Source organism: Cottoperca gobio, chromosome 3 (assembly GCF_900634415.1).
Source record: "Cottoperca gobio chromosome 3, fCotGob3.1, whole genome shotgun sequence".
Taxonomy (NCBI): Eukaryota; Metazoa; Chordata; class Actinopteri; order Perciformes; family Bovichtidae; genus Cottoperca; species Cottoperca gobio.
In genome coordinates, this window is record NC_041357.1 from 11,077,861 (window position 1) to 11,097,538 (window position 19,678).

The 19,678-nt window shown below is 40.6% G+C and overlaps 1 protein-coding gene across 1 annotated transcript in view; it reads left to right on the top strand.

Moving 5' to 3' along the window:
• The window catches only part of ddb1 (damage-specific DNA binding protein 1), a 39,368-nt gene extending 21,531 nt beyond the window's left edge, over positions 1-17,837 (top strand). Inside the window, exons 15-27 of the mRNA XM_029461240.1 lie at positions 440-547; positions 2,231-2,438; positions 2,565-2,660; positions 2,892-3,003; positions 3,827-3,950; positions 5,852-6,016; positions 6,449-6,543; positions 8,770-8,940; positions 10,567-10,676; positions 11,412-11,581; positions 13,934-14,036; positions 14,727-14,850; positions 17,121-17,837. Of these exons, the coding sequence (XP_029317100.1) occupies positions 440-547; positions 2,231-2,438; positions 2,565-2,660; positions 2,892-3,003; positions 3,827-3,950; positions 5,852-6,016; positions 6,449-6,543; positions 8,770-8,940; positions 10,567-10,676; positions 11,412-11,581; positions 13,934-14,036; positions 14,727-14,850; positions 17,121-17,204 (1,670 nt within the window). The 3' untranslated portion in view covers positions 17,205-17,837. The remainder of the gene's footprint in view (positions 1-439; positions 548-2,230; positions 2,439-2,564; positions 2,661-2,891; positions 3,004-3,826; positions 3,951-5,851; positions 6,017-6,448; positions 6,544-8,769; positions 8,941-10,566; positions 10,677-11,411; positions 11,582-13,933; positions 14,037-14,726; positions 14,851-17,120) is intronic.
• The last annotated feature ends 1,841 nt before the right edge of the window (positions 17,838-19,678 follow it).

Below are 19,678 nucleotides of genomic sequence, written 5' to 3' on the forward strand. Positions count from 1 at the left end.
GATAGTTTTAACATCAACACAGTTATACTTAGTTTTGGTAACATGAATTATACTAACGTTGATTTAAAAATAATTCTGCATGCAATTCTTTAAGGACCACATTATTAGATTTACATTACCATGGAAACAAGTAACCACATTTTGCAGACGTAGCTGCTTTGTGGAGAGTCGGCCAACAAGCATTTAAACAAAGCCAATGCTGTTTGGATGTAATTGGCCTGCCTGCAGTCAGAAACGGATGTTTGGTAAACGCAGAAGACTTTATATTTACCCCCGCAGCATTTCATCCCAAAAGTTACCAGCCAGTCTGGCCGACAAACCCTTATTGATTTTTCTGACAAAGACATTTTTGCGGACATTTATCACTTTAGTGTTCATCCATGAGCCTGTTACTCCAGAGTACAGGGAGAATAAATCATGTAACTGTGTGTGTCCTCAGAGATCATCCCTCGCTCAATCCTAATGACCACCTTTGAAGGCAGCTACTACCTGCTGTGTGCGCTGGGAGACGGGGCGCTCTTCTACTTTGGTCTGGACCTGCAGACGGGTAGGTCTTTCACACCACCCTCACTACACCGGTTCCATGAGAGCTTCTCAAACTTCTCGGGCTGATAAGTGCCTTCAAGCAGGACCGCAGGTATCTGTCTGAAAACCTTTTTTAGATTATTATTTCATGGAAACTTGTACAACTGTCTGCACTATATGTGGATGTAATGGTGGAGAAACTTTGCAGCCTGTAGCAAAGTTGCTTATTTACACATCCAGCTGTTAGGGAGCATTTTTAACATTCATTTGAAGTCGTGTTTGTACCTGGCAAACGTAAATCCAGTGTCCTTTCAGTTCTGTTTTTGGTCTCGTATTGCTCGTGAAAATGGAAGCAGAAGAGGCTGATACATCCTGACTTTTATAGCCAAGTATAGCTTCAAAAACACTTAATCCTACGTTTTCTAGGATAAAGCTCAAAAGTGCTTTTTTGTTAGATGCTCCCATCCTGTTAAATGCTTTCAAACTCCACAGCCCCAGTTTGTGAGAGAGGGCTTGCTGTTCAAATGTTTAGTCTAGGTGATGTAACTGAAATGACATCATCTGGGCAAGACACCCAAGTGATGTAATTTCAAGTAATAAAAAAGGAAAGAAATTAAGAGCCACAGAAAACATAACCACTGGATTTACTGGTACTCCCTGCGAAGAGCCCTTTAATTACTTCACCATTTAATGGCCGTCTATCCTAACTAAAGCTGACTTTAAAGATTCAGTGTGTAGGAGGTCTTATTGTTGCACTGACATGTTACTGGTGACACATTACGCACACACAAGGTTCATTCCCATGTAGAGCCTGCAGCGATTGAATACATGTTGTCAGTCAGTTATTTTTAGTCCTACATACATTCATAAACAAGTAGAGAAAAGTAGTGTCAACAACAGGACAAAATGTTATTTCCTTGCGATTGATTCGCCCTGCCACACCTTACCTGGGCTTTGCAAGTTATGCGTCTTCAGTCCATAAATATTTCTCTGTGTTTCTCACAGGATTTTGTGAGACTATGGTGGGTGGTCCGGGGGTATGCTCCCCTAGAAGTTAAATGCAAATCTAATCTACTACACACACACACACACACACACACACACGCACACACACATGCAGATACTTTATTTATTTATACCTTGTGTTTCCTATAATGCGTTCAGAGTGAAAGGCAAATTAAGAATTCATTTTCATTTGTCATTGTTTTTAACTGAACATATGACATTAAACGCGACTTGATATGAATGGTGATGCCACAGTCAACCTGGATGTTATTATCATGCACACAGAGATATGAATCGGGTTATTCTATGTTCCTCCTTCTATTTTGTTCTAAATGTAATAACCAGGATTTTAGTGTTCTTATAAATGTCCTTAATCATTCTGCTTTTATTACCTGTACGATGGTCAAGGGACAAAATACAAGGGCATCAAAAGTCAAAGCCCATAAAAACTGTACATATTACTATTAAAACTATTATTAGTACACAAATTAAAAGAGATTATATATTAATTTGTGGAGAAACATAAAGATGCTTCCATGCAGGGCCCAGTGAATGATTTTATGAGCATAAAAAAGGAGATTAATGTTCTGCACACAAGGACAAACTTTATTGGTTAAAGGCACTTGGCAAGTGATTCCAAACAATGGTTGGTACACCCACCTTTTCATCTGGACTTACAGTTGTGTTTTCACTCCCCCAGGCGCCCTGAGCGAGCGCAAGAAGGTAACCCTCGGCACCCAGCCCACGGTGCTGAGGACCTTCAGATCCCTCTCCACTTCCAACGTCTTCGCCTGCTCCGACAGACCCACTGTCATCTACTCCTCCAACCACAAGCTGGTCTTCTCCAACGTCAACCTCAAGGAGGTCAATTATATGTGCCCGCTCAACTCTGAGGGCTATCCCGACAGGTCAGCAGCAGAACTTTTACAACTCGTGTGTTTTATCAGTCTGCATTGTTGGCTCAGATGTGTTCTCTGTTCTTTTAAAAATATATATTTTCTCTTAACTAATGATGCATCTTGTTTCTTTTACAGTCTGGCGCTGGCCAACAACAGCACTCTGACCATCGGTACCATCGACGAGATTCAGAAGCTCCACATTCGCACCGTTCCCCTCTATGAGTCACCCAGGTCAGTCCCATCGTCAAACATTGAGTTAGAATTACGCCTCGAAAAGACATTTCAGACCCGTCATCATTACAACTGTGCTGTGTGTTCTTCATGTTTGCACGGACTTGGCCTGATTTAATCCTCGGTTCAGTTTACCCTTGTTAGCTCTTTTCATGTTTACCAGTGTCTTCCTTTTTGCCTTGTCTCACTCCCCTCGTCTCTCTCCCCTCGTCTCTCTCCCCGCCCCACCAGACGGATCTGTTACCAGGAGGTCTCCCAGTGTTTCGGGGTTCTATCCAGCAGGGTGGAGATTCAGGATGTGAGCGGCAACACATCTGCCGTGCGTCCCAGCGCGAGCACTCAGGTACTGTAGCTCCATGTTATGTTTAGCTAATAAACACCCAAGGGCTTGTTTGTTTTGCATTTTGAGTGCTGACTAAGAACAGTATTTTATAAGGTGAGACTGGGAGCTTGTCAGGACAACAAATGTCTCGTCCCATTAGTCACTTAGCAGGACTGCTGGAGGATTGCTGTTGTTGATCATTTTGTCTAAAAATTGTAATCTTAGCATAACTGAACTTTTTTGTCTCTTTTTTACTTGATAGTTGCACCCCTGAAAACAAATATGATTTGTTATAATCTTTTTTTATTTTAGAGATAAAATAGTTTTTCTCTGTCAGCGCACTGCAGAGACTCTAAATGTGGCTGTTGAGAGACTTCAAAACAAGCTCTAATTAAATAAAGCACGGCTTTTGTTCGATTTGTAGTAAAGGAATACTGACCATGACGTTTCACTTTTCAAGAATCAATAGTAGGACCAACATTTAAAAAAAGATTTGTACCTGGCGAGATAATCAAAAAGTGATTTCAGCCAGATTTACAGTGACAGCACGTGTGGTGTCGCTTGGCTCTGTAGCTTCCCCAAGGGGACATGTGTATACTTTTGTTTGTGTTTTGTATTTATTGCAGCTTTGTGGAAACAAAGCTGAGCCAGAGCCTCTCACACGTGATGACCAGAAATATGTTTACCTGATTTTAAATGCTGCACATCTGGTGCTACAGATGGTGCCGTCTGCGCTGTGGAGCTCACACAGAAATAGAGATTAGAAATATTTTCTACCCTCTATTAGGTTTCTCTTGTATCTACATCCCTTTCTGTCCTTCCTCATAAATCTCCCTCCTTTTAGGCGCTCTCCAGCAGCGTGAGCTCCAGCAAGCTCTTCCCCAGCAGCACTTCTCCCCACGAGACCTCCTTTGGTGAAGAGGTGGAGGTTCACAGTCTGCTCGTCGTGGATCAGCACACCTTTGAAGGTGAGACAGCTTGGATGTACATCTCCTTTTTGAGCATGCAAAGCTGGGGCTTTCATATGCAGCTTCTGATGGTAAAACATTGTGCTCAGCTTGGAGAATAACCACAGCCTGGTCCTTGGACTCATTCATCAAGCGTTTATATGCTTCTATCTGATCTTACAATGGGTGCACTCTCAGTTTACACTCAAGCTTTCAACAGTGTCATCATCCTTACTTTAATCTCACGTCCTGTTTGAATAAGATGACTTTTATTCTTTTATACTTTAGAAAGGTGCTCCATGAAAGATGTTTTTGTTATGAATACTTAATATTCAACACACAGAAACACGCAGGCTCTTTTATGGAGTAACTTAACGATTGAACACTTTGGGCATCATGCAGACCATTTGCATGTTGAAGCCCACTGAATGTGGCAAGTTTTCCCTCCATTCTGTTTTGCAATGCAAATTTCGCCGCACCAAGCCTTCCCTGTTAAAAAATCCTAGAGTTACCACAGCCGCATACATTAGGGTATGTTATATGGTAATGATATGTAAATAAAGGTTTTGCACATTATGTCCGCAGCTGACTTAAATGTATCACTGCAATCAGATAACACCTCCTTTGCATGTGAGATTTATATCAATCAGATGTGTAGACCTTCTCAGTGTGTGTGGTGCGTGCACTGTAGATGCACTGAGTTCACTTATGTCTACAACTGCACTGGTACTCTGGTAATTAAGAAGAAATGCAAGGTTCATATGCATAGTGTAATCAGTTATTCAGTTACTGCTACACCAATGAAAGCTGCAGTTATTTTTAATAAGGTTTGTCTGTAAGGAACGATCTCAGTCCCACAAGACTGCTTCGACATCTTCAGCCGCTGTATAATCAACATCACCTCGAATACGTCTTAATGGATGCATAATTATCCGCATGTCTTGATGTTATGGAACAGGTGATCCATTGCCATACCCTTTGCTGGGTATCTCTTAATGTATCATGTTACTCCGCATTGTTTAGGATAAGATAAAATTAAAGATGAGGTGCAATAAAACTAACCGGACAGGAGGGAGAATAATAAATAAATAATGACACTGCAGATCTTTTTAGGCAAAATACAGTAACGGGAAACAACAGTCTGGATGTTGTACATCATCTACATAGTCTTGGCCAGCATTGTAGCTGCTATGGTAACGGTAAGAAAACAATGCTTTGACATACTGTACTTGCCAGAGTTGTGTATGCAACGTTTTCCTGTGCAATGAGGGATTGAAACGGACCTTTTAGGTGTGCTCACTTTGGTTTTTATCGGCAAATAAAGTGTTTTACATAATCTGTTGTAGGGATGCCCGATGATATCAGCACGTCATTGGTATCAGCAGATAAAGGCTTTAAAATGAAATACCGCCATTGGCCAGAAATGAAATTTCCTACGATATGACAGGCCGATCTGCTACAAAAAAATAAATATGGCATGTTTTTACATGTAAATTGAAGTAGCGTTCTTATTTTGCCCAGTGAACATTGTGTACATTTTGAAAAGCATTGTATTTTAGGTCTTCATCTGCCAGAGGGCCATCACGGTAACAGTAGGCACAACAATATGTTAATCCCACTACAGGAGACACTTCATGTTCTCTGCAATTAGGTGGAAAGAAATGTGCATACAACAACATCGGCAAAAACTAGAATATAGTGCATTGCTAATCTGTTGTTTAAAAGCTGTGTATCTGACAACTCATGTTTCATGTGATCATGTTTCCCAGAAAATATCACTTTAACTGTAATGAACCAGAAGTATTCTTTCAAACCGAATACAGAAGGACGGTCATAAAAGAAGAACACTTAAATGTAAAGAGTATTGTGTTGCTCCCACACTCCGTTTCCTAAGATATTTGTGTTTTTTGTATCTCCATCAGTCCTCCATGCACATCAGTTCCTCCCCAGCGAGTATGCCCTCAGCATGGTGTCATGTCGTCTGGGAAAAGACCCGTCAGTGTATTTTATCGTCGGCACCGCCATGGTGTACCCGGAGGAGGCTGAGCCCAAGCAGGGACGCATCATTGTCTTCCACTACACTGACGGTCAGTAGACAGGCTCTTCTTTACTCTCTCTGTGGCCAGAAAACAAACACAGACCCACTCTCCTGTCTTGTCAGTCAACCTTATCCTGTTTGTCTTCTCAACCAGCTCATTTGGCTCTCTTTATCCTTCACCCGGTTTCATTTTCTCCTCCCCGCCCTCTGTCCTGTTTCTTCCCTCACGAACACTTTGTCCTACCTTGCTCTTGTTTCCCTCCTCGCTTAATCATTTTCTTATCACTTCTTATCAGACCTTTCTCTTCTCACCACTACTGATTCCCCCTCATTTTCTTTCATACTCTCAAGGTGCATTGCTTGCCTTTCATTTGTCCTCCTTTTAGCTGTTTCGTACTAGCTTTTCATTCGACATGTTGGAGGTTGACATTGAGCGTGTATCATTTTTATTGACTGATAGACATTGTGCTCTTACCTGCAGGTAAGCTGCAAACCGTGGCTGAGAAGGAGGTGAAGGGAGCGGTCTATTCTATGGTGGAGTTCAATGGCAAACTGCTGGCAAGCATCAATAGCACAGTAAGTGGTGCTTGATGGTATTGGACTTTTCAGCAAGACACCCTTGAGTTTTTCTTGCTGAACTGCACTTCTGTTCACGTACAATATGTGAAGACTTGGAGTAAAAGGTAGAATGTGCTCCAAGGTACGCTTTGAAATGAGTTACTTTGTCGTATTGCTTTCTCAGCTCAGATTCAGAAAGTCTTATGACTTGGTAATAAAGTCTCAGCCCTGACCAAGTGCCTCTTTAAAGTCCACCTCTATCGTAGATGTTTATATCATAATTTATCACCTGGTCCAGGGATTAAAACCAGCGTTTCCTAATTCTAATTGTGTTTTCTGCGTTTATGTAAAGAGACCTGTCGGTTGTAACATGAATGTGTTTACACTGGAGGTTGGTATAAATAACGGGACACACTCTACAGTTCCTGAAGCTCAGTTTGTCCACTGGGAGGCTGTCACCCAATTCCTTGTTTAACCGTAACAGGAAGACAAACTGCATATTCCCTCAGAGACAATGTGAGAATATGTTAATGATATGTGTAATCACTAGGGCAACGTAACTTTAAATGTGATGAATACAAAATACAGTACCTACAATCTTGTTCTTTTTTCTTTTAAATGCCTTAGTTTGAAGAATATAATCATCTTTCTTTCTACAGAACCCTTTTAACAAAATATATCTAAACTAAATATAAATAACTGGTTAATATGGTTTTGACACAATACGCGGTACTCGAACTTATATACAAATAAAAGTGGTGAAATTTACGAGACCAAGCATTTGAAGCTGTGTTTAGATGGAAGTATTGAGGTTTGATGCCGACCGTAGTAGTCTAGTTTATTCCTTTATTTAGTGTTATTTCTAACAGTTTGATCCAGAAGCCTTTCACTATGTTCACTTGAATACGTCACTCATTTTTCTCAACAGTAGGTCGACCTCTGGAGGATGACTTGTGTGTTTTGACTTTCCTGTCTATAAAGAAGTGCCCACTCAGTCATTTTAAAGTGCAATATTTAAATAGCTTTATCCCATATGGATTGCTCTGTGAAATCACTTGGCATACAGTGTGAAAGAAACCGCTTCCCCCTACTGTCCTATATTACCTCGCTCATCCACACTGGGCTATAGATAGATTAAAAGCCTGGAAAGGAAGCTTTATCTTAAGATATCGAGAGTCAAACAGTGATTGGTTGCAGATTTCTGAGTTCATCACACATTACAATGGCTCACTTCTATCCACGTCCTTTCTTCAACATTTTCTTTATTGAATTGGACTTTAAAGAGTAATATTTCTAAATGGCTTTTCGTGACTTAACTTTGCATTTCTGGCTGCAGCTACAATGAAATTTAATCACAGAAAATATTTAGTCACACACTTTGTGTTTTATTTTGTCTTCTCTAAATCAGAGAGCACGATTCCCTCACTATTGCACATCATATTTAAACAGTAATTAAGGACTTATTCATCTCCTTTCTCTTTGTACCGCTTCGTTTAAGCAAAGATTAGGCCTAACGTGCTTCACATAAAGGGATTAACATGAAGAAACAAAGTTAAACAGAATATTAGAGAAAAGATAAAAAGGATACAAAATTGGGTCAAAACCATAGGGGGGGGGGGGACTAGTAAGAAAATCAAAGAATAAAAATGGGAATTACATTTTAAACAACAGAATGTTCAAACTATAAGAGCTACATTACAATAAATAGTATGCCACATTAAAACTATTGCTCATTTGATTTCCTCTGAAAAAAACAGCTGAGCTTCTCAATTTCCTTTGAAGATACTCTTTTCTTCTTCCTTATATACTTTAGAGCACATTTGTCCGTGACATTATTTCAAACCTTGCTGAGCTTTGAACTCTGGCACCACAGAAATCTTTAATGTCACGCTTCCTTCTTGGGGTTTTCTCAACATCACTGGTACAGAGTGAACAGTAATTAGATGCGGAGGAACTCCTCCACCCCTCCTCCACCCCTCCATCACTCACTCAACTCAAAACCAGTTTACAAATTGTTAGAAGGTGCAAATCTTTTGAAACGAGGAGTGTAATTAGCTGTTAACCGATCACGTAATGTGGCAGCTGATAACTCGGACTGTTAATCAACGCTCGCAGAGGCACATCATTTTCAGAGTGATTGCAAAATGGAACTAAAATGTCAGCCAGTTCATCAAATACAGCTGGAGCTAATGGCTGTTTCTCAAACTTCTGGCAGCTTGTGTGACAACAAACGATTTGTTTCAGGTCCGTCTGTACGAGTGGACGGCTGAGAAGGAGCTGAGGACCGAGTGTAACCACTACAATAATATCATGGCTCTTTATCTGAAGACCAAAGGAGATTTCATCCTGGTGGGAGACCTGATGAGGTCCGTCCTGCTGCTGGCGTACAAACCCATGGAGGGCAACTTTGAAGAGGTGAGGAAGATTATTTTAGAAAATAACACAAGAACTCTAAAAGGGCTTGAGGAATGCATGTTTACCAAAATGAGATTTGTCTTGTACATACTCGGTGACCATCACACATCAAACAAATAACTGGTTGCTTATCCACACTTGCATGTTTTCACTTCTTTGGTGTACAAATGTGTTTCTTTCTGTCTCTACCAAGCACTGTAGCTAAATGATACCTCCCAGCCTTTTGATGAGCGGAGTGTTGAAATGGATTTGTGGCTGAAAGATGAAGAGATTTGAGGACGAGTCACGCACACTATTGTGAGGGCATGCTGTGGTGCTGTGAGAGACTTGGAAAAGGACTTGGATTTATTCAGAAACAGAACGTACCGCAGTGTTTCTATAAAAAAATCAAATAATTGAAAGTAGGAATTTGTAACTATTAAAAATACAGCGTTCTTACACTCTTAAAAATTAAGCAGCTAACTAAAAGCATGTCGGGTTATTCGGCTTGTCCCCACAGGAGAACCGTTTTTATAAAGGTTCTACCTAGAACATAAAAGGGTTATACCTAGAACCATCTGTGGGGATTCTATCGAGAACATTTCCCTCTTGTAAAGGTGCAAAACCACCCAAGGGGTTCTACAGAGAACCTGTCTAAGACAGACATGTCAAACTCAAGCCCCGCGGTACTATTATATCCGGCCCCAGATAATATGAATATTATCCAATATGTCTATCCTGTTCAATAAATGTTGACCCTGTTTGGCCCTCGACGTGGTCCTAGTTTTTAATGTTGTCCCTCTCTGTGATTGTGTTTGACACCCCTGGTCTGAGGTCTAGACTCCGCCCAGTGGCTCTAGAAATGCCTTTTTTATCTATAACCCTCTTGTCTTCTGAAGGTTTTACTAAAAAAGCACTTTGTATTCTACACATATTACTATTTTGTGGTTAGGGTAACCCTAAACACTAACCTTGGTTTTACTTTAAAATGTCAGCCTGCAGCCATGGGGACCGTATCCAGCGGCCTTAGGCTTTGAGAGGCTAAAAACCAGAGTGAATATTGGGTTTACCTTATAACAACTTTCCTCTCCCTCCTTTTCCTTTTTAAGCCGTTTTCTCAAATAATACGAAGCAAAAGGTTATTGAAGCAAATAAGCGTTTCCCCCAACATCCCTTAAACTGGCAGATTCTGAATACTGTCTGGCACATACTTCACTTACTAATTAAAGTGATGTAAGGCAATAAGCTAGAAAGTAAAGAGTCTGCGCTCAGTCTTTTTAAATAAAACGATATAGAGTGGTGTTTCTTCACAACTGTCTTTGGTCGGGCATCTGTCACAGGCTCTAATCACGATGCTCACATTATGCAGGCCTGCATAGATGGAACCGATGCTCTGGGCATTTTGGTATTTTCTTCCTCTTTTGGTATGTGAGTGTCTTCAAGGGTATTTAAAAAGAGAAGTCTATTATAGCCCTTGTACTAAAACATACTGACTGTATTTAATTAGCACTTGTGTGCAGTCAGCACTTCCTTGCTCATAGATAATACAGTATTTACTTGGAGGCAAGACCCACACTGGTCCAGCGCCTCTGGGTTGTTTACTGATTTATCCAACACATCCAACACATCCAATGTTTTTTTGGTCAGATTGCACGTGATTTCAATCCTAACTGGATGAGTGCAGTGGAAATCCTGGACGACGACAACTTCCTAGGGGCAGAGAATGCATTCAATCTGTTTGTCTGCCAGAAGGATAGGTGAGTAAACATCTTATTGTATATAAATGCAGTAAAAATGTTTGCACATGAATTTCAACACTTCCAGTAATTGTGTGTGTATAGTCCCTTCAGCGGCTCCTCTGTAGTCAAACTTTTCCAAATCACCTCCACTATTTCTGCACTGTAATCAGCATAATGTCATTAGGGTGACATTCGAGTCCTGCGATGCTCTTTTAGAGCAGCATCATTGACACAAATGTGTTTTTACTGTATTAATGTTGCATTTGTTTTTTGAAATTATGAGTCATCTCACCACTGAGCTTTTAGCCCCTCGGCTTCATTTACCACTTTAGTCATTTTTAGTAGAAGTGTTGATTTCATGGAAAAGGAAGAAAAATGTGATTTGAAAGTGAGTGTGTTACATTTATGCCACCACTTATTACCCACCTAATACATCACGTCGAACCACTCGATGCTTTTGACCTTTATCTTTCTATCTCATCTCTCTTTCTGTTGCTCTCTCCACTTTTCTACACCCTTTTATCCATTACTGCTCTATCATTCTCTGACCTTTTCCAACACTTCTGATATCTTTTGTTTGTCCTTTTGCTTAATCGATCACTCCTGCCCCCAAAAATGTCTTGCTTTGCCTTTGACATCTTCTTCTCTTTGTTTTTACACTTTGATTTGCTCCATCTCCCACATGTTCCTTCCTTCCATGTTTTTAATCCCTCCCTCCCTGTTATTTCTCTCCTACTGTCCTTCCTACGTCAGTGCTGCCACAACAGACGAGGAGCGGCAGCACCTGCAGGAGGTGGGGGTCTTCCACCTCGGGGAGTTTGTAAATGTCTTCTGCCATGGCTCGCTGGTGCTGCAGAACCTGGGAGAGAGCTCCACGCCCACCCAGGGCTCCGTGCTCTTTGGCACCGTTAACGGCATGATTGGTAGGCACACGGACAATTACACACACACACACAGAAGCGCGCACACACACACACACACACACACACACACACACACACACACACACACACACACACACACACACACACACATTTTAGCGTTGCGTTTTTGAGTTTTTTTTGAAAGGGTTTAATTTGACCTCAAGTGTTCAATTGAACCCTTTTTAATTAAAAAAATCAACACTTTGGGAAAGCTCACTAAATAACATGTTTTATCTTGTTTAAAATGTACAAAAACCAGAATGTGTAAAAACAAGAATTTGGGGTTTTATGGGAATGTTACATTTTGGACTTCTTTGTGGGAAACAGTCACTTACTGGACTCTCTACTGGTTGCCTAGTAACTTGTCAGAGCGAATAAATTGCCCGTCACACAATCCTCCATAAAACCTCAAAATTTCTCAAAAATCTTTTGATGACAATTTTAAAGAATCTTGAGAAAAAGTTAACTTTCAGTCAGCAAATGCCAGAAATCAAACCGCATGAGCATTAAGTTTTAATAGTTCTCCACCGGTTGTCAGTTTGAGGCTGTTGCTGCTGCCTGCAGTTAAGAGACCTCAGACCAATTAGGGAGTACACAAACCTTTGTCAAAACCATTTATTCAAACTTCATATTTCAGAAAGGGCGAAGATGATAGTTTTACACCTCATTACTCAGATTAGACTAGTAACTTTCAGGCTGGCTATAATGATGGCAGAGATGAAAAATAGAGAGTGCACAATATTTGGACACCGCAGTAATTTACACGATGCGCTCTCACAGCAATAACAGCACAGCACATTATTTCACCTCAACACCTTTTTGGTGATTCTTTAAGAAGTCTCTGAGGAAAGTTTAACAGGAAATGAGAGCCACCATTGTACATTCTAGTAAAAACTTTCTGCAGTAGCTTGTACACCGAAATTGGCTCCAGTGTGTAATGAAGAAAAATACCCCTGCCCGTCTTATCGCTCCTCGAGATGGTGTGATAAACGAGATGGGAAGAAGCTGCAGGCATCACGATTATTCTGCCAACCAACAAGTGGACACACTTCTAATAAACATGTTTTGGTCTGTTGTTGAGAACCCCGACATGGTGTGATGGATATTAGAGATGAAGAAGATGAGTGTCTGGCTGTGTTGACATACTAACGAGTACTAAGGCAGTATGCAGTACATACTCGCGTCAGTATGTACTGCATACTGCCTACTAAATGAACGATTTAGTAGGCCATTACCAGCAGACTGGTCACACTGAAGTAAACTCAAGCAATACGTCTTCTCTGCATCACGTGACCGTATCGATTGCGACATCCCCGATCTATGATGCCACTGAATGAAAATTGTTTATCACAAACGTAACTCAACATTACGTCTTCCGCTCAATCTCTTTTTCCCACTATTATTTTAAAATATTCAAATCTGTTGGTGTTAAATATGTTTTCTATAGCACTTTATATATGTGAGCTCCCAGGCTTTTCCTCTTAATTGTACCTTAACGCCCCCCCCGCCTTTTTATTTAATCGTTTAAACCTTCCGCCTCACAATCCGCCATTCGAACACGGCCTTCTTAGAAGATGTCCAATCATTTAATCCAAACTCAAAGCGTCTATAAAAACATTCTGCTTGTGGTTCTCAAGACTTTATAGGTGTTTAATTGGTTTCATAATGAACTGTGATGAAACGATCGTTAGCTAGCTATTGTTAGCGTCTTTTCTTACAGTCGGGTAATTGACTAACCTGTTACTTTGCAAATGAACTTTGATTAATAAATAATGAAAATAATCATTACGAACGTTGCAGTTTGTCACACCACACACTTCTATGGATTCAAATGCAGAGAAACAAACTCTGTTACAAATCACCCTTTGTTCACAAGTTTGCCTATTATTTACCGCTCTGTCAATTTCAGTGCAATTATTTCCCCAGAGCATCACAATGATGCACTTACTGTCGCAGAACTTGAATATATATGTTTATAGAGCAGAGCATGCTACTATCCCAAAGCTCTGTGACTCTGATATTTACTTATTTAAATCTGTCTCAAAATAAAACGGAATGAAATGGTCGTGAATTATTGAAGCATTAAAATCATACTTTACTCCCAACATACTCCCAGCATACAAGCATGAAACTTGCATTAGGATTGTTGCAGTCACACTAATGATGCTTTTATTTATTTATTTATTTATTATAAAGCTTTTATGAATCCAGTCTTGCTTTCTTCTCGTTGATAATTAATCAAAAGTATTTACCGTCTGCTCCAGTGAGGTGCAAATCTGTTTTTGAATATTACACCTTCAAAATAAAAGGGGTTTGTGCTGACGTGTGTGTTTGTGTGTGTGTGTGTGTTAGGTCTGGTGACGTCCCTGTCCGAGGGTTGGTACAGCCTCCTCCTGGACCTGCAGAACCGCCTCAACAAGGTCATCAAGAGCGTGGGCAAGATTGAGCACAGCTTATATCCTTCTTATGTGTTCATATAGGGGCGACAATGGCTCAGGAGGTAGAGCGGTCGTCCACCGGGCCCTGCGGTCAACATTTTGAAGTGTCCTTGGGCAGCATACTGAACCCCAAGCTGCTCCCGATGACATGGCCAACGTGTGTGAATGATGAGCTATGGTATGGTCTATGGTAGTCTGAATGGATGAATGCTGACATGTGGTGTTTGAGTGATCGCGAAGATTAGAAAAGTGCTATATAAATGCAGTCTATCCACCATTCCTGTCTCCACGTGCACTGACGGGTGTGATTGTTGGCAGTAAACAGAGTAAAGTGGTGATAGTTGTTTTAATTGGCTTCTAATGCATGACTGTTTATATGCAACTACTTTGCCAGAGGAAGTGATGATATAATTCATATATCGTTTGAATCGTATTTTAAGCAAACATCCTCTAGTTTCAGCTTCTCCAATGTGAAAGTTTGCTGCCTTCATTAGTCTCAATAAATAAGTACATTTAGGTTTTTGACCTATGGTCGGACAAAACGGTGCATTTGAAGGCATCACTTTTGGCTTCAGGAAATTGTGACTGTACTTTTCCTCTATTTTCTTATTTTCTTCGTGCTTGAGGTGAATTATGTGATATTGTACCTAAAGTCGATCCTCAGACGAATAGCAGCCTTGTATTGATTTTCCTTGACTCCGCTTCACCTGGAGGTCCTTCCACACAGAGCGTAAGACGGAGCAGGCCACAGGATTCATCGACGGGGATCTGATTGAGAGCTTCTTGGATCTCGGTCGAGCCAAGATGCAGGAGGTCGTCAGTACTTTACAGGTAGGAGCTCATGTTCAGCGTCCACCTCCGCACTTATGCACTGTATGCTGAACCAGATCAAATGTGATTCTTTCTGTGCATCATTTTATCCCACGTTCATACACTGACTTGCATCATACTCCAGGACATTCAGCACATAGGAACCAGGCTTCTTCAACAGCTCGATCATTGGCAGGTTGTGAGCGCAGCTTGTGCTGACCTGTAATGGGACCAAATATGAAAGTTAGTTCAAAAACACGGTTGGCCCTATTTAAACAATCTATAGCGCATTATCTGAAGTGGATTTAGTCCAACGCCACTTTAACTGGTAACATGGTGCATAATCGTGGTGCAGAAGTAAGGCGGAAGGAGCAGAGGGATTGTATTCAGTCTTTTAATTAATCATAGGTGTGTTTCAGGCGTAACATGAATAAACAAATTAGTGCCATCTCACATTCCCTTTAAAAGCCAAGTGTGCCTGCACCGGGCGTATTGCTGTTTAAGTGATGGTTCCGGCAAATTGGAGAAGCAAGCGGCTTCGCACGCAAGCGGATTTCTTTGGTCCATGGCCGGTGGACACTCTGTCGTCTCCCAATTCTCTTTCCCATCAACATCACCATTGCATATGAGCAAACGCACCAACGAGCTATTTAATCGGTGCCGGCGGCACATAATGCCTGTCCAAATGAGCCTTGTGACTCCCAAAATTCATTATATGATAATAAAATGTAATGAGTGTGGAAAGCCTCCGAGTGTGTGACACTCAGTTGAAATTTACCGTAAAAAACATGTAGACTATAAATCGGTGCTGCTGCCCTGTGTGCTATAAGCAGAGTGTTGTGAACCCGCCTATGTAGACGCATCTTACGATCTTAATAATCGGCACTTTAAATAGCAGGAGAATACTGCGCCATTGACTTCAGACCAGGTTTTTCTTTGTTAACGACGCAATCGCTTTCGCCTCAAGATAGCGATGATTGACCAAACCTCAATTTAAGACCAACACGCACATGGATGCTCAGATGGGTGCAAGTACATTTGCGTGAGCGCCGGGCAAGAAAAGTCTGAAACTACCTTTCTTACATCCTCTTTGCTCGGGTGTAAGATGGGGCCCCGGAGACATAAGCTTGTTTTTAAAGCCTGAGCCTCTCCTCTAGTAACATGCTTATCTGGCGAACAAACAAACAAAACTTGTCATTTGTATATTTGGCTTGAAGTGGTGTTGGACTTTCAAAGACCCCTTTGACAGTTTTATTAGCTGCTCCTTTGTTGTGCGAGTGGGAACTGGGAATCATTTTGATAGCAGAACAGGTGCAATATCACTTTTGGCAGATAAAGAAATAAACACATTCTGCTTTATAACTCTTAACTCTCCTGGTAATGCAACAAAAATCACACTTCTAGCTCACAAACAAAGTATTCCCTGTTTGCCTCTCAAGACCAGCTGAAACTAAAATATTGGGACTGTTTTGCCAGGAAAGTCCTTTTTGAAAGCAAAATTATTTTTAAGTTGGAACATTTGCTTAAAGAATTAAATCTGTTGCAGCATCAGTTGTTCACTTACATCCTTGTGCAACTAAAAATATGCACCTTTTTTACAATTTTTTTTATTGTAGACTTGTAATCTTGTTATTTGTAAATGAGGGCTGCAACTAATGATTATTTGTGAAATCAAATAATCAGGTGATTATCTTCAATAGTTTGGTCTATAAAACGTCAGAAAAGAGTGAGAAATGCCCATCACTGTTCCTCGAGCCCCAGGTGATGCCATCAAATGGCAAGGCTTTGTCCGACCAATTGATTATAATGTTAAGACAAAGAAAAGCAGCAGAATCTCACATTTCACATTTCTGCATTAATACTGCTTGAATTATAAATTGATCAACAAAACAGTTGCTAATCAACTAATCAATTTAGTGACTAATCTTTGCAGCTCAACAAAAAACAACCTTTAGACACTACTGTTAAAGGGCACGGTGAACAGCAGACAGTTGATGGTCATGTTTTCAGTTCAGTAACATCACCTTGAGATTCAGAAGAAAAGTGATACAGAAATAAACTGAGAAAATGCATTTTAAAAATAAGTAGGGGCTACGTTATGCTGTGCTGAATCCCAGGAGCTTCTAAAAGCATCTTAACTTAAAACAACTGAACAAAAGAAATGCCAAAGAAATAGGTGGAATGGGACTAAATACTGCTGAGCCTTCCTCTCCGCTCACGTCCCTGTTTCTCTATCTAACGTGTGGCGCTGGTGGGGTTTGACTCACTGTTTGTTTGTCGTTCAATTCCAGATCGATGACGGCAGCGGCATGAAGCGTGAAGCCACAGTTGACGAGGTCATTAAGATTGTGGAGGAGCTGACGAGGATCCACTAACCTCGACCGCCATCCAGGCCCCTGCTGAGTGAGGGGAGGGTCCCTAAGGAGGGGTGTTGGTCAAAATGACGTGGAAGGGAACGGTTTGGGTTTTGCAGATTTGTAAATAATTATAAATAAACAGTGCGTGCATGTTCATCCTTCAGACTTCAATGATTTGTCAACCGGTAAGGCGCTGAAGGTGCCACACGATCAGTATAAACAAGAGTCTCTGGGTGAAGTGTGTAGCATCCTGTTTGGACAACAAAAAGACCAAAGTAAAGACATTGGTCTGAGTGTGTGTGTGTGTGTGTGTGTGCGTGTGCGTGTGCGTGTGCGTGTGCTTGTGCGCACGTGTGACTGCGTCTGTGTGGAATAATGTGTGACTATAAATAGGAAGAAACAGAGATTTTCCTCACCAAAAACATTCTCTGGGATATTTGTGACCATTACAGGCAGGTTGAAGCAGTTAGCAGATCCTCTACACCCCGCAGTTTAAATCCGACTGGCTTACACTTTTCAAGTTTATTATTGAAGTCTGGAGTAACCACGCTGTATGAAATACAAAATGAGGAAAATGATAGATTTATAGCTATTTTGTCTTTGTGATGTTTTCTTTGTTTATTCTAATAAACTTTGCTTTAGTACTGTTGACACCTGTGTCTCAGTTTGTCTCTTAACATTCAATATCCTCAAAAACGTACAAATATTTTCAAACAATCTTCAATCGGTCAGTTGGTCACTTCCCCACATTGGTCCAGACTAAAATATCTCAACAACTATCAATGGATTGCCAAGACATGTTTTTCTACAGATTCATTCACATTCATATTTGGAGAGGCATTCGTGAGTCCCACACGACTTATCCTAATGACTTTCGGGGATCCCCTGACTTTTCCTTGAGCACCACTGTGAAGGTTGACCTTTTTATTTTTAATCAAATGTCTCCACAGATATTGGATTTATTCCTGTGTTGGTTGGTGGGAGACATTCATGATCCCCAGATCCCCTGATCTTTCACCCAGCGCCATCATCAGCTGTTTTTGTCACTATACTTTTCATTATATTAAAATACCTGCAAAGAAAGGGACACTCCCATCAGCTTATTAGGCGTATTAATTCTACGAAATGATTATTTCTGACCATGAATAAGGCAGATATGTGTAGCTCTTTACATAAAAACAACTGAATAAAAAAGCTGATGCTTTTATATACAACCATTTAAACAAGATGACCTGCACAATCGCTTATGTTGACCCCGTTTATCACATTGGAACATCTTGGCTCTGGTTTACAGTAAATGCAGCCTTACTACTTGTAGCCCACGCAGCCGTAATGCATATGTTTGTGTGCATACTAACACGCAGGGTTTCCTTCTAGTTTCTCTGTCACACCTGCTGAATTTGACTGTGCATTGTTATCTCAAGCACCTCATTAATTTCTGTTGTGTGCATATTTCTTTTCATCTACAGTCAACAGTGTCAGAAATGGAAGAGACCAGCTCTTTCAGTCCAAGCTAGCAAAGGTTTCACAGACTGAATTACTGGCATGGTGATGTTGCAAACAAGCTTCAATCGAAACTCTCTATACCGTTGCATTCTTTAACTGAGGTTTCTGAAGCCAACTGGTCAGAAACTGGCACAGGACGTTGTTCTCCGGAGCTATTTGTGTCCTCCTGACACCATCCTGAGGCATACAGGCTTTTGTTTTGCTCTGGTGTTTCTTCACCTGATTCCCTATTCACACTAGCTTCTTTTCATCCTCACACTTCTTCATACGTACACCTGTTTTCTAAACATAAATAAATATCACGGCCCTACATGGAACAAGCAAACATCCTGTTCTAAAAAATAGTTACGTTGTGCTTATAAAGACTGAAAAGAGGTGAATAGAAAAGGCGTAAACAGAAAGAAAAGTATGAATTATAAAATGGTAAAATCTTCCTCTTCATTGATTATATTTCTAATGCTCTATTATTGAAGCTCAAGAAAAACATGCGACTGAGATTCCTATTTTAATTAAGGGTTTTTGTGTGAACTAAATGGGTTTATAACATTAAATATTCATGACTAACAAAAGTAAAAGTTCTGAAAAACATCCCCTTATATTGTGTTTAGTGTATTTAGTCTAAAACTTCAAGGAAGCTTTAAAGGTGCATCCGTTCAGTGACTGGAGTGAAAAGTTTTCGGAATAATTTTCTTAGAATTTCACCTGACAGTTTAGACTAGATCCTAGTAAAGATGAAGGTCGTTCACAAAGCATCGTAGCCCTTAAGAGAGCTCCTAATGTGAAACACGGCTAGGAGCAGGGAGGAGGACTTTGAAAAGGCTTCAGCGTTTCTTAAGCAGAGAAGAAAATGAAGACAAAGAGGTAGGAGAAATAATCTCCAAACATAAATAACAGTGAGTTAATAAAACGCTACAGATAAGATTGTGAAAGGATATGTTTTTGGTCTCCCTTTTGTATTTCTCATACAACGAAATGACGCCAGAAAT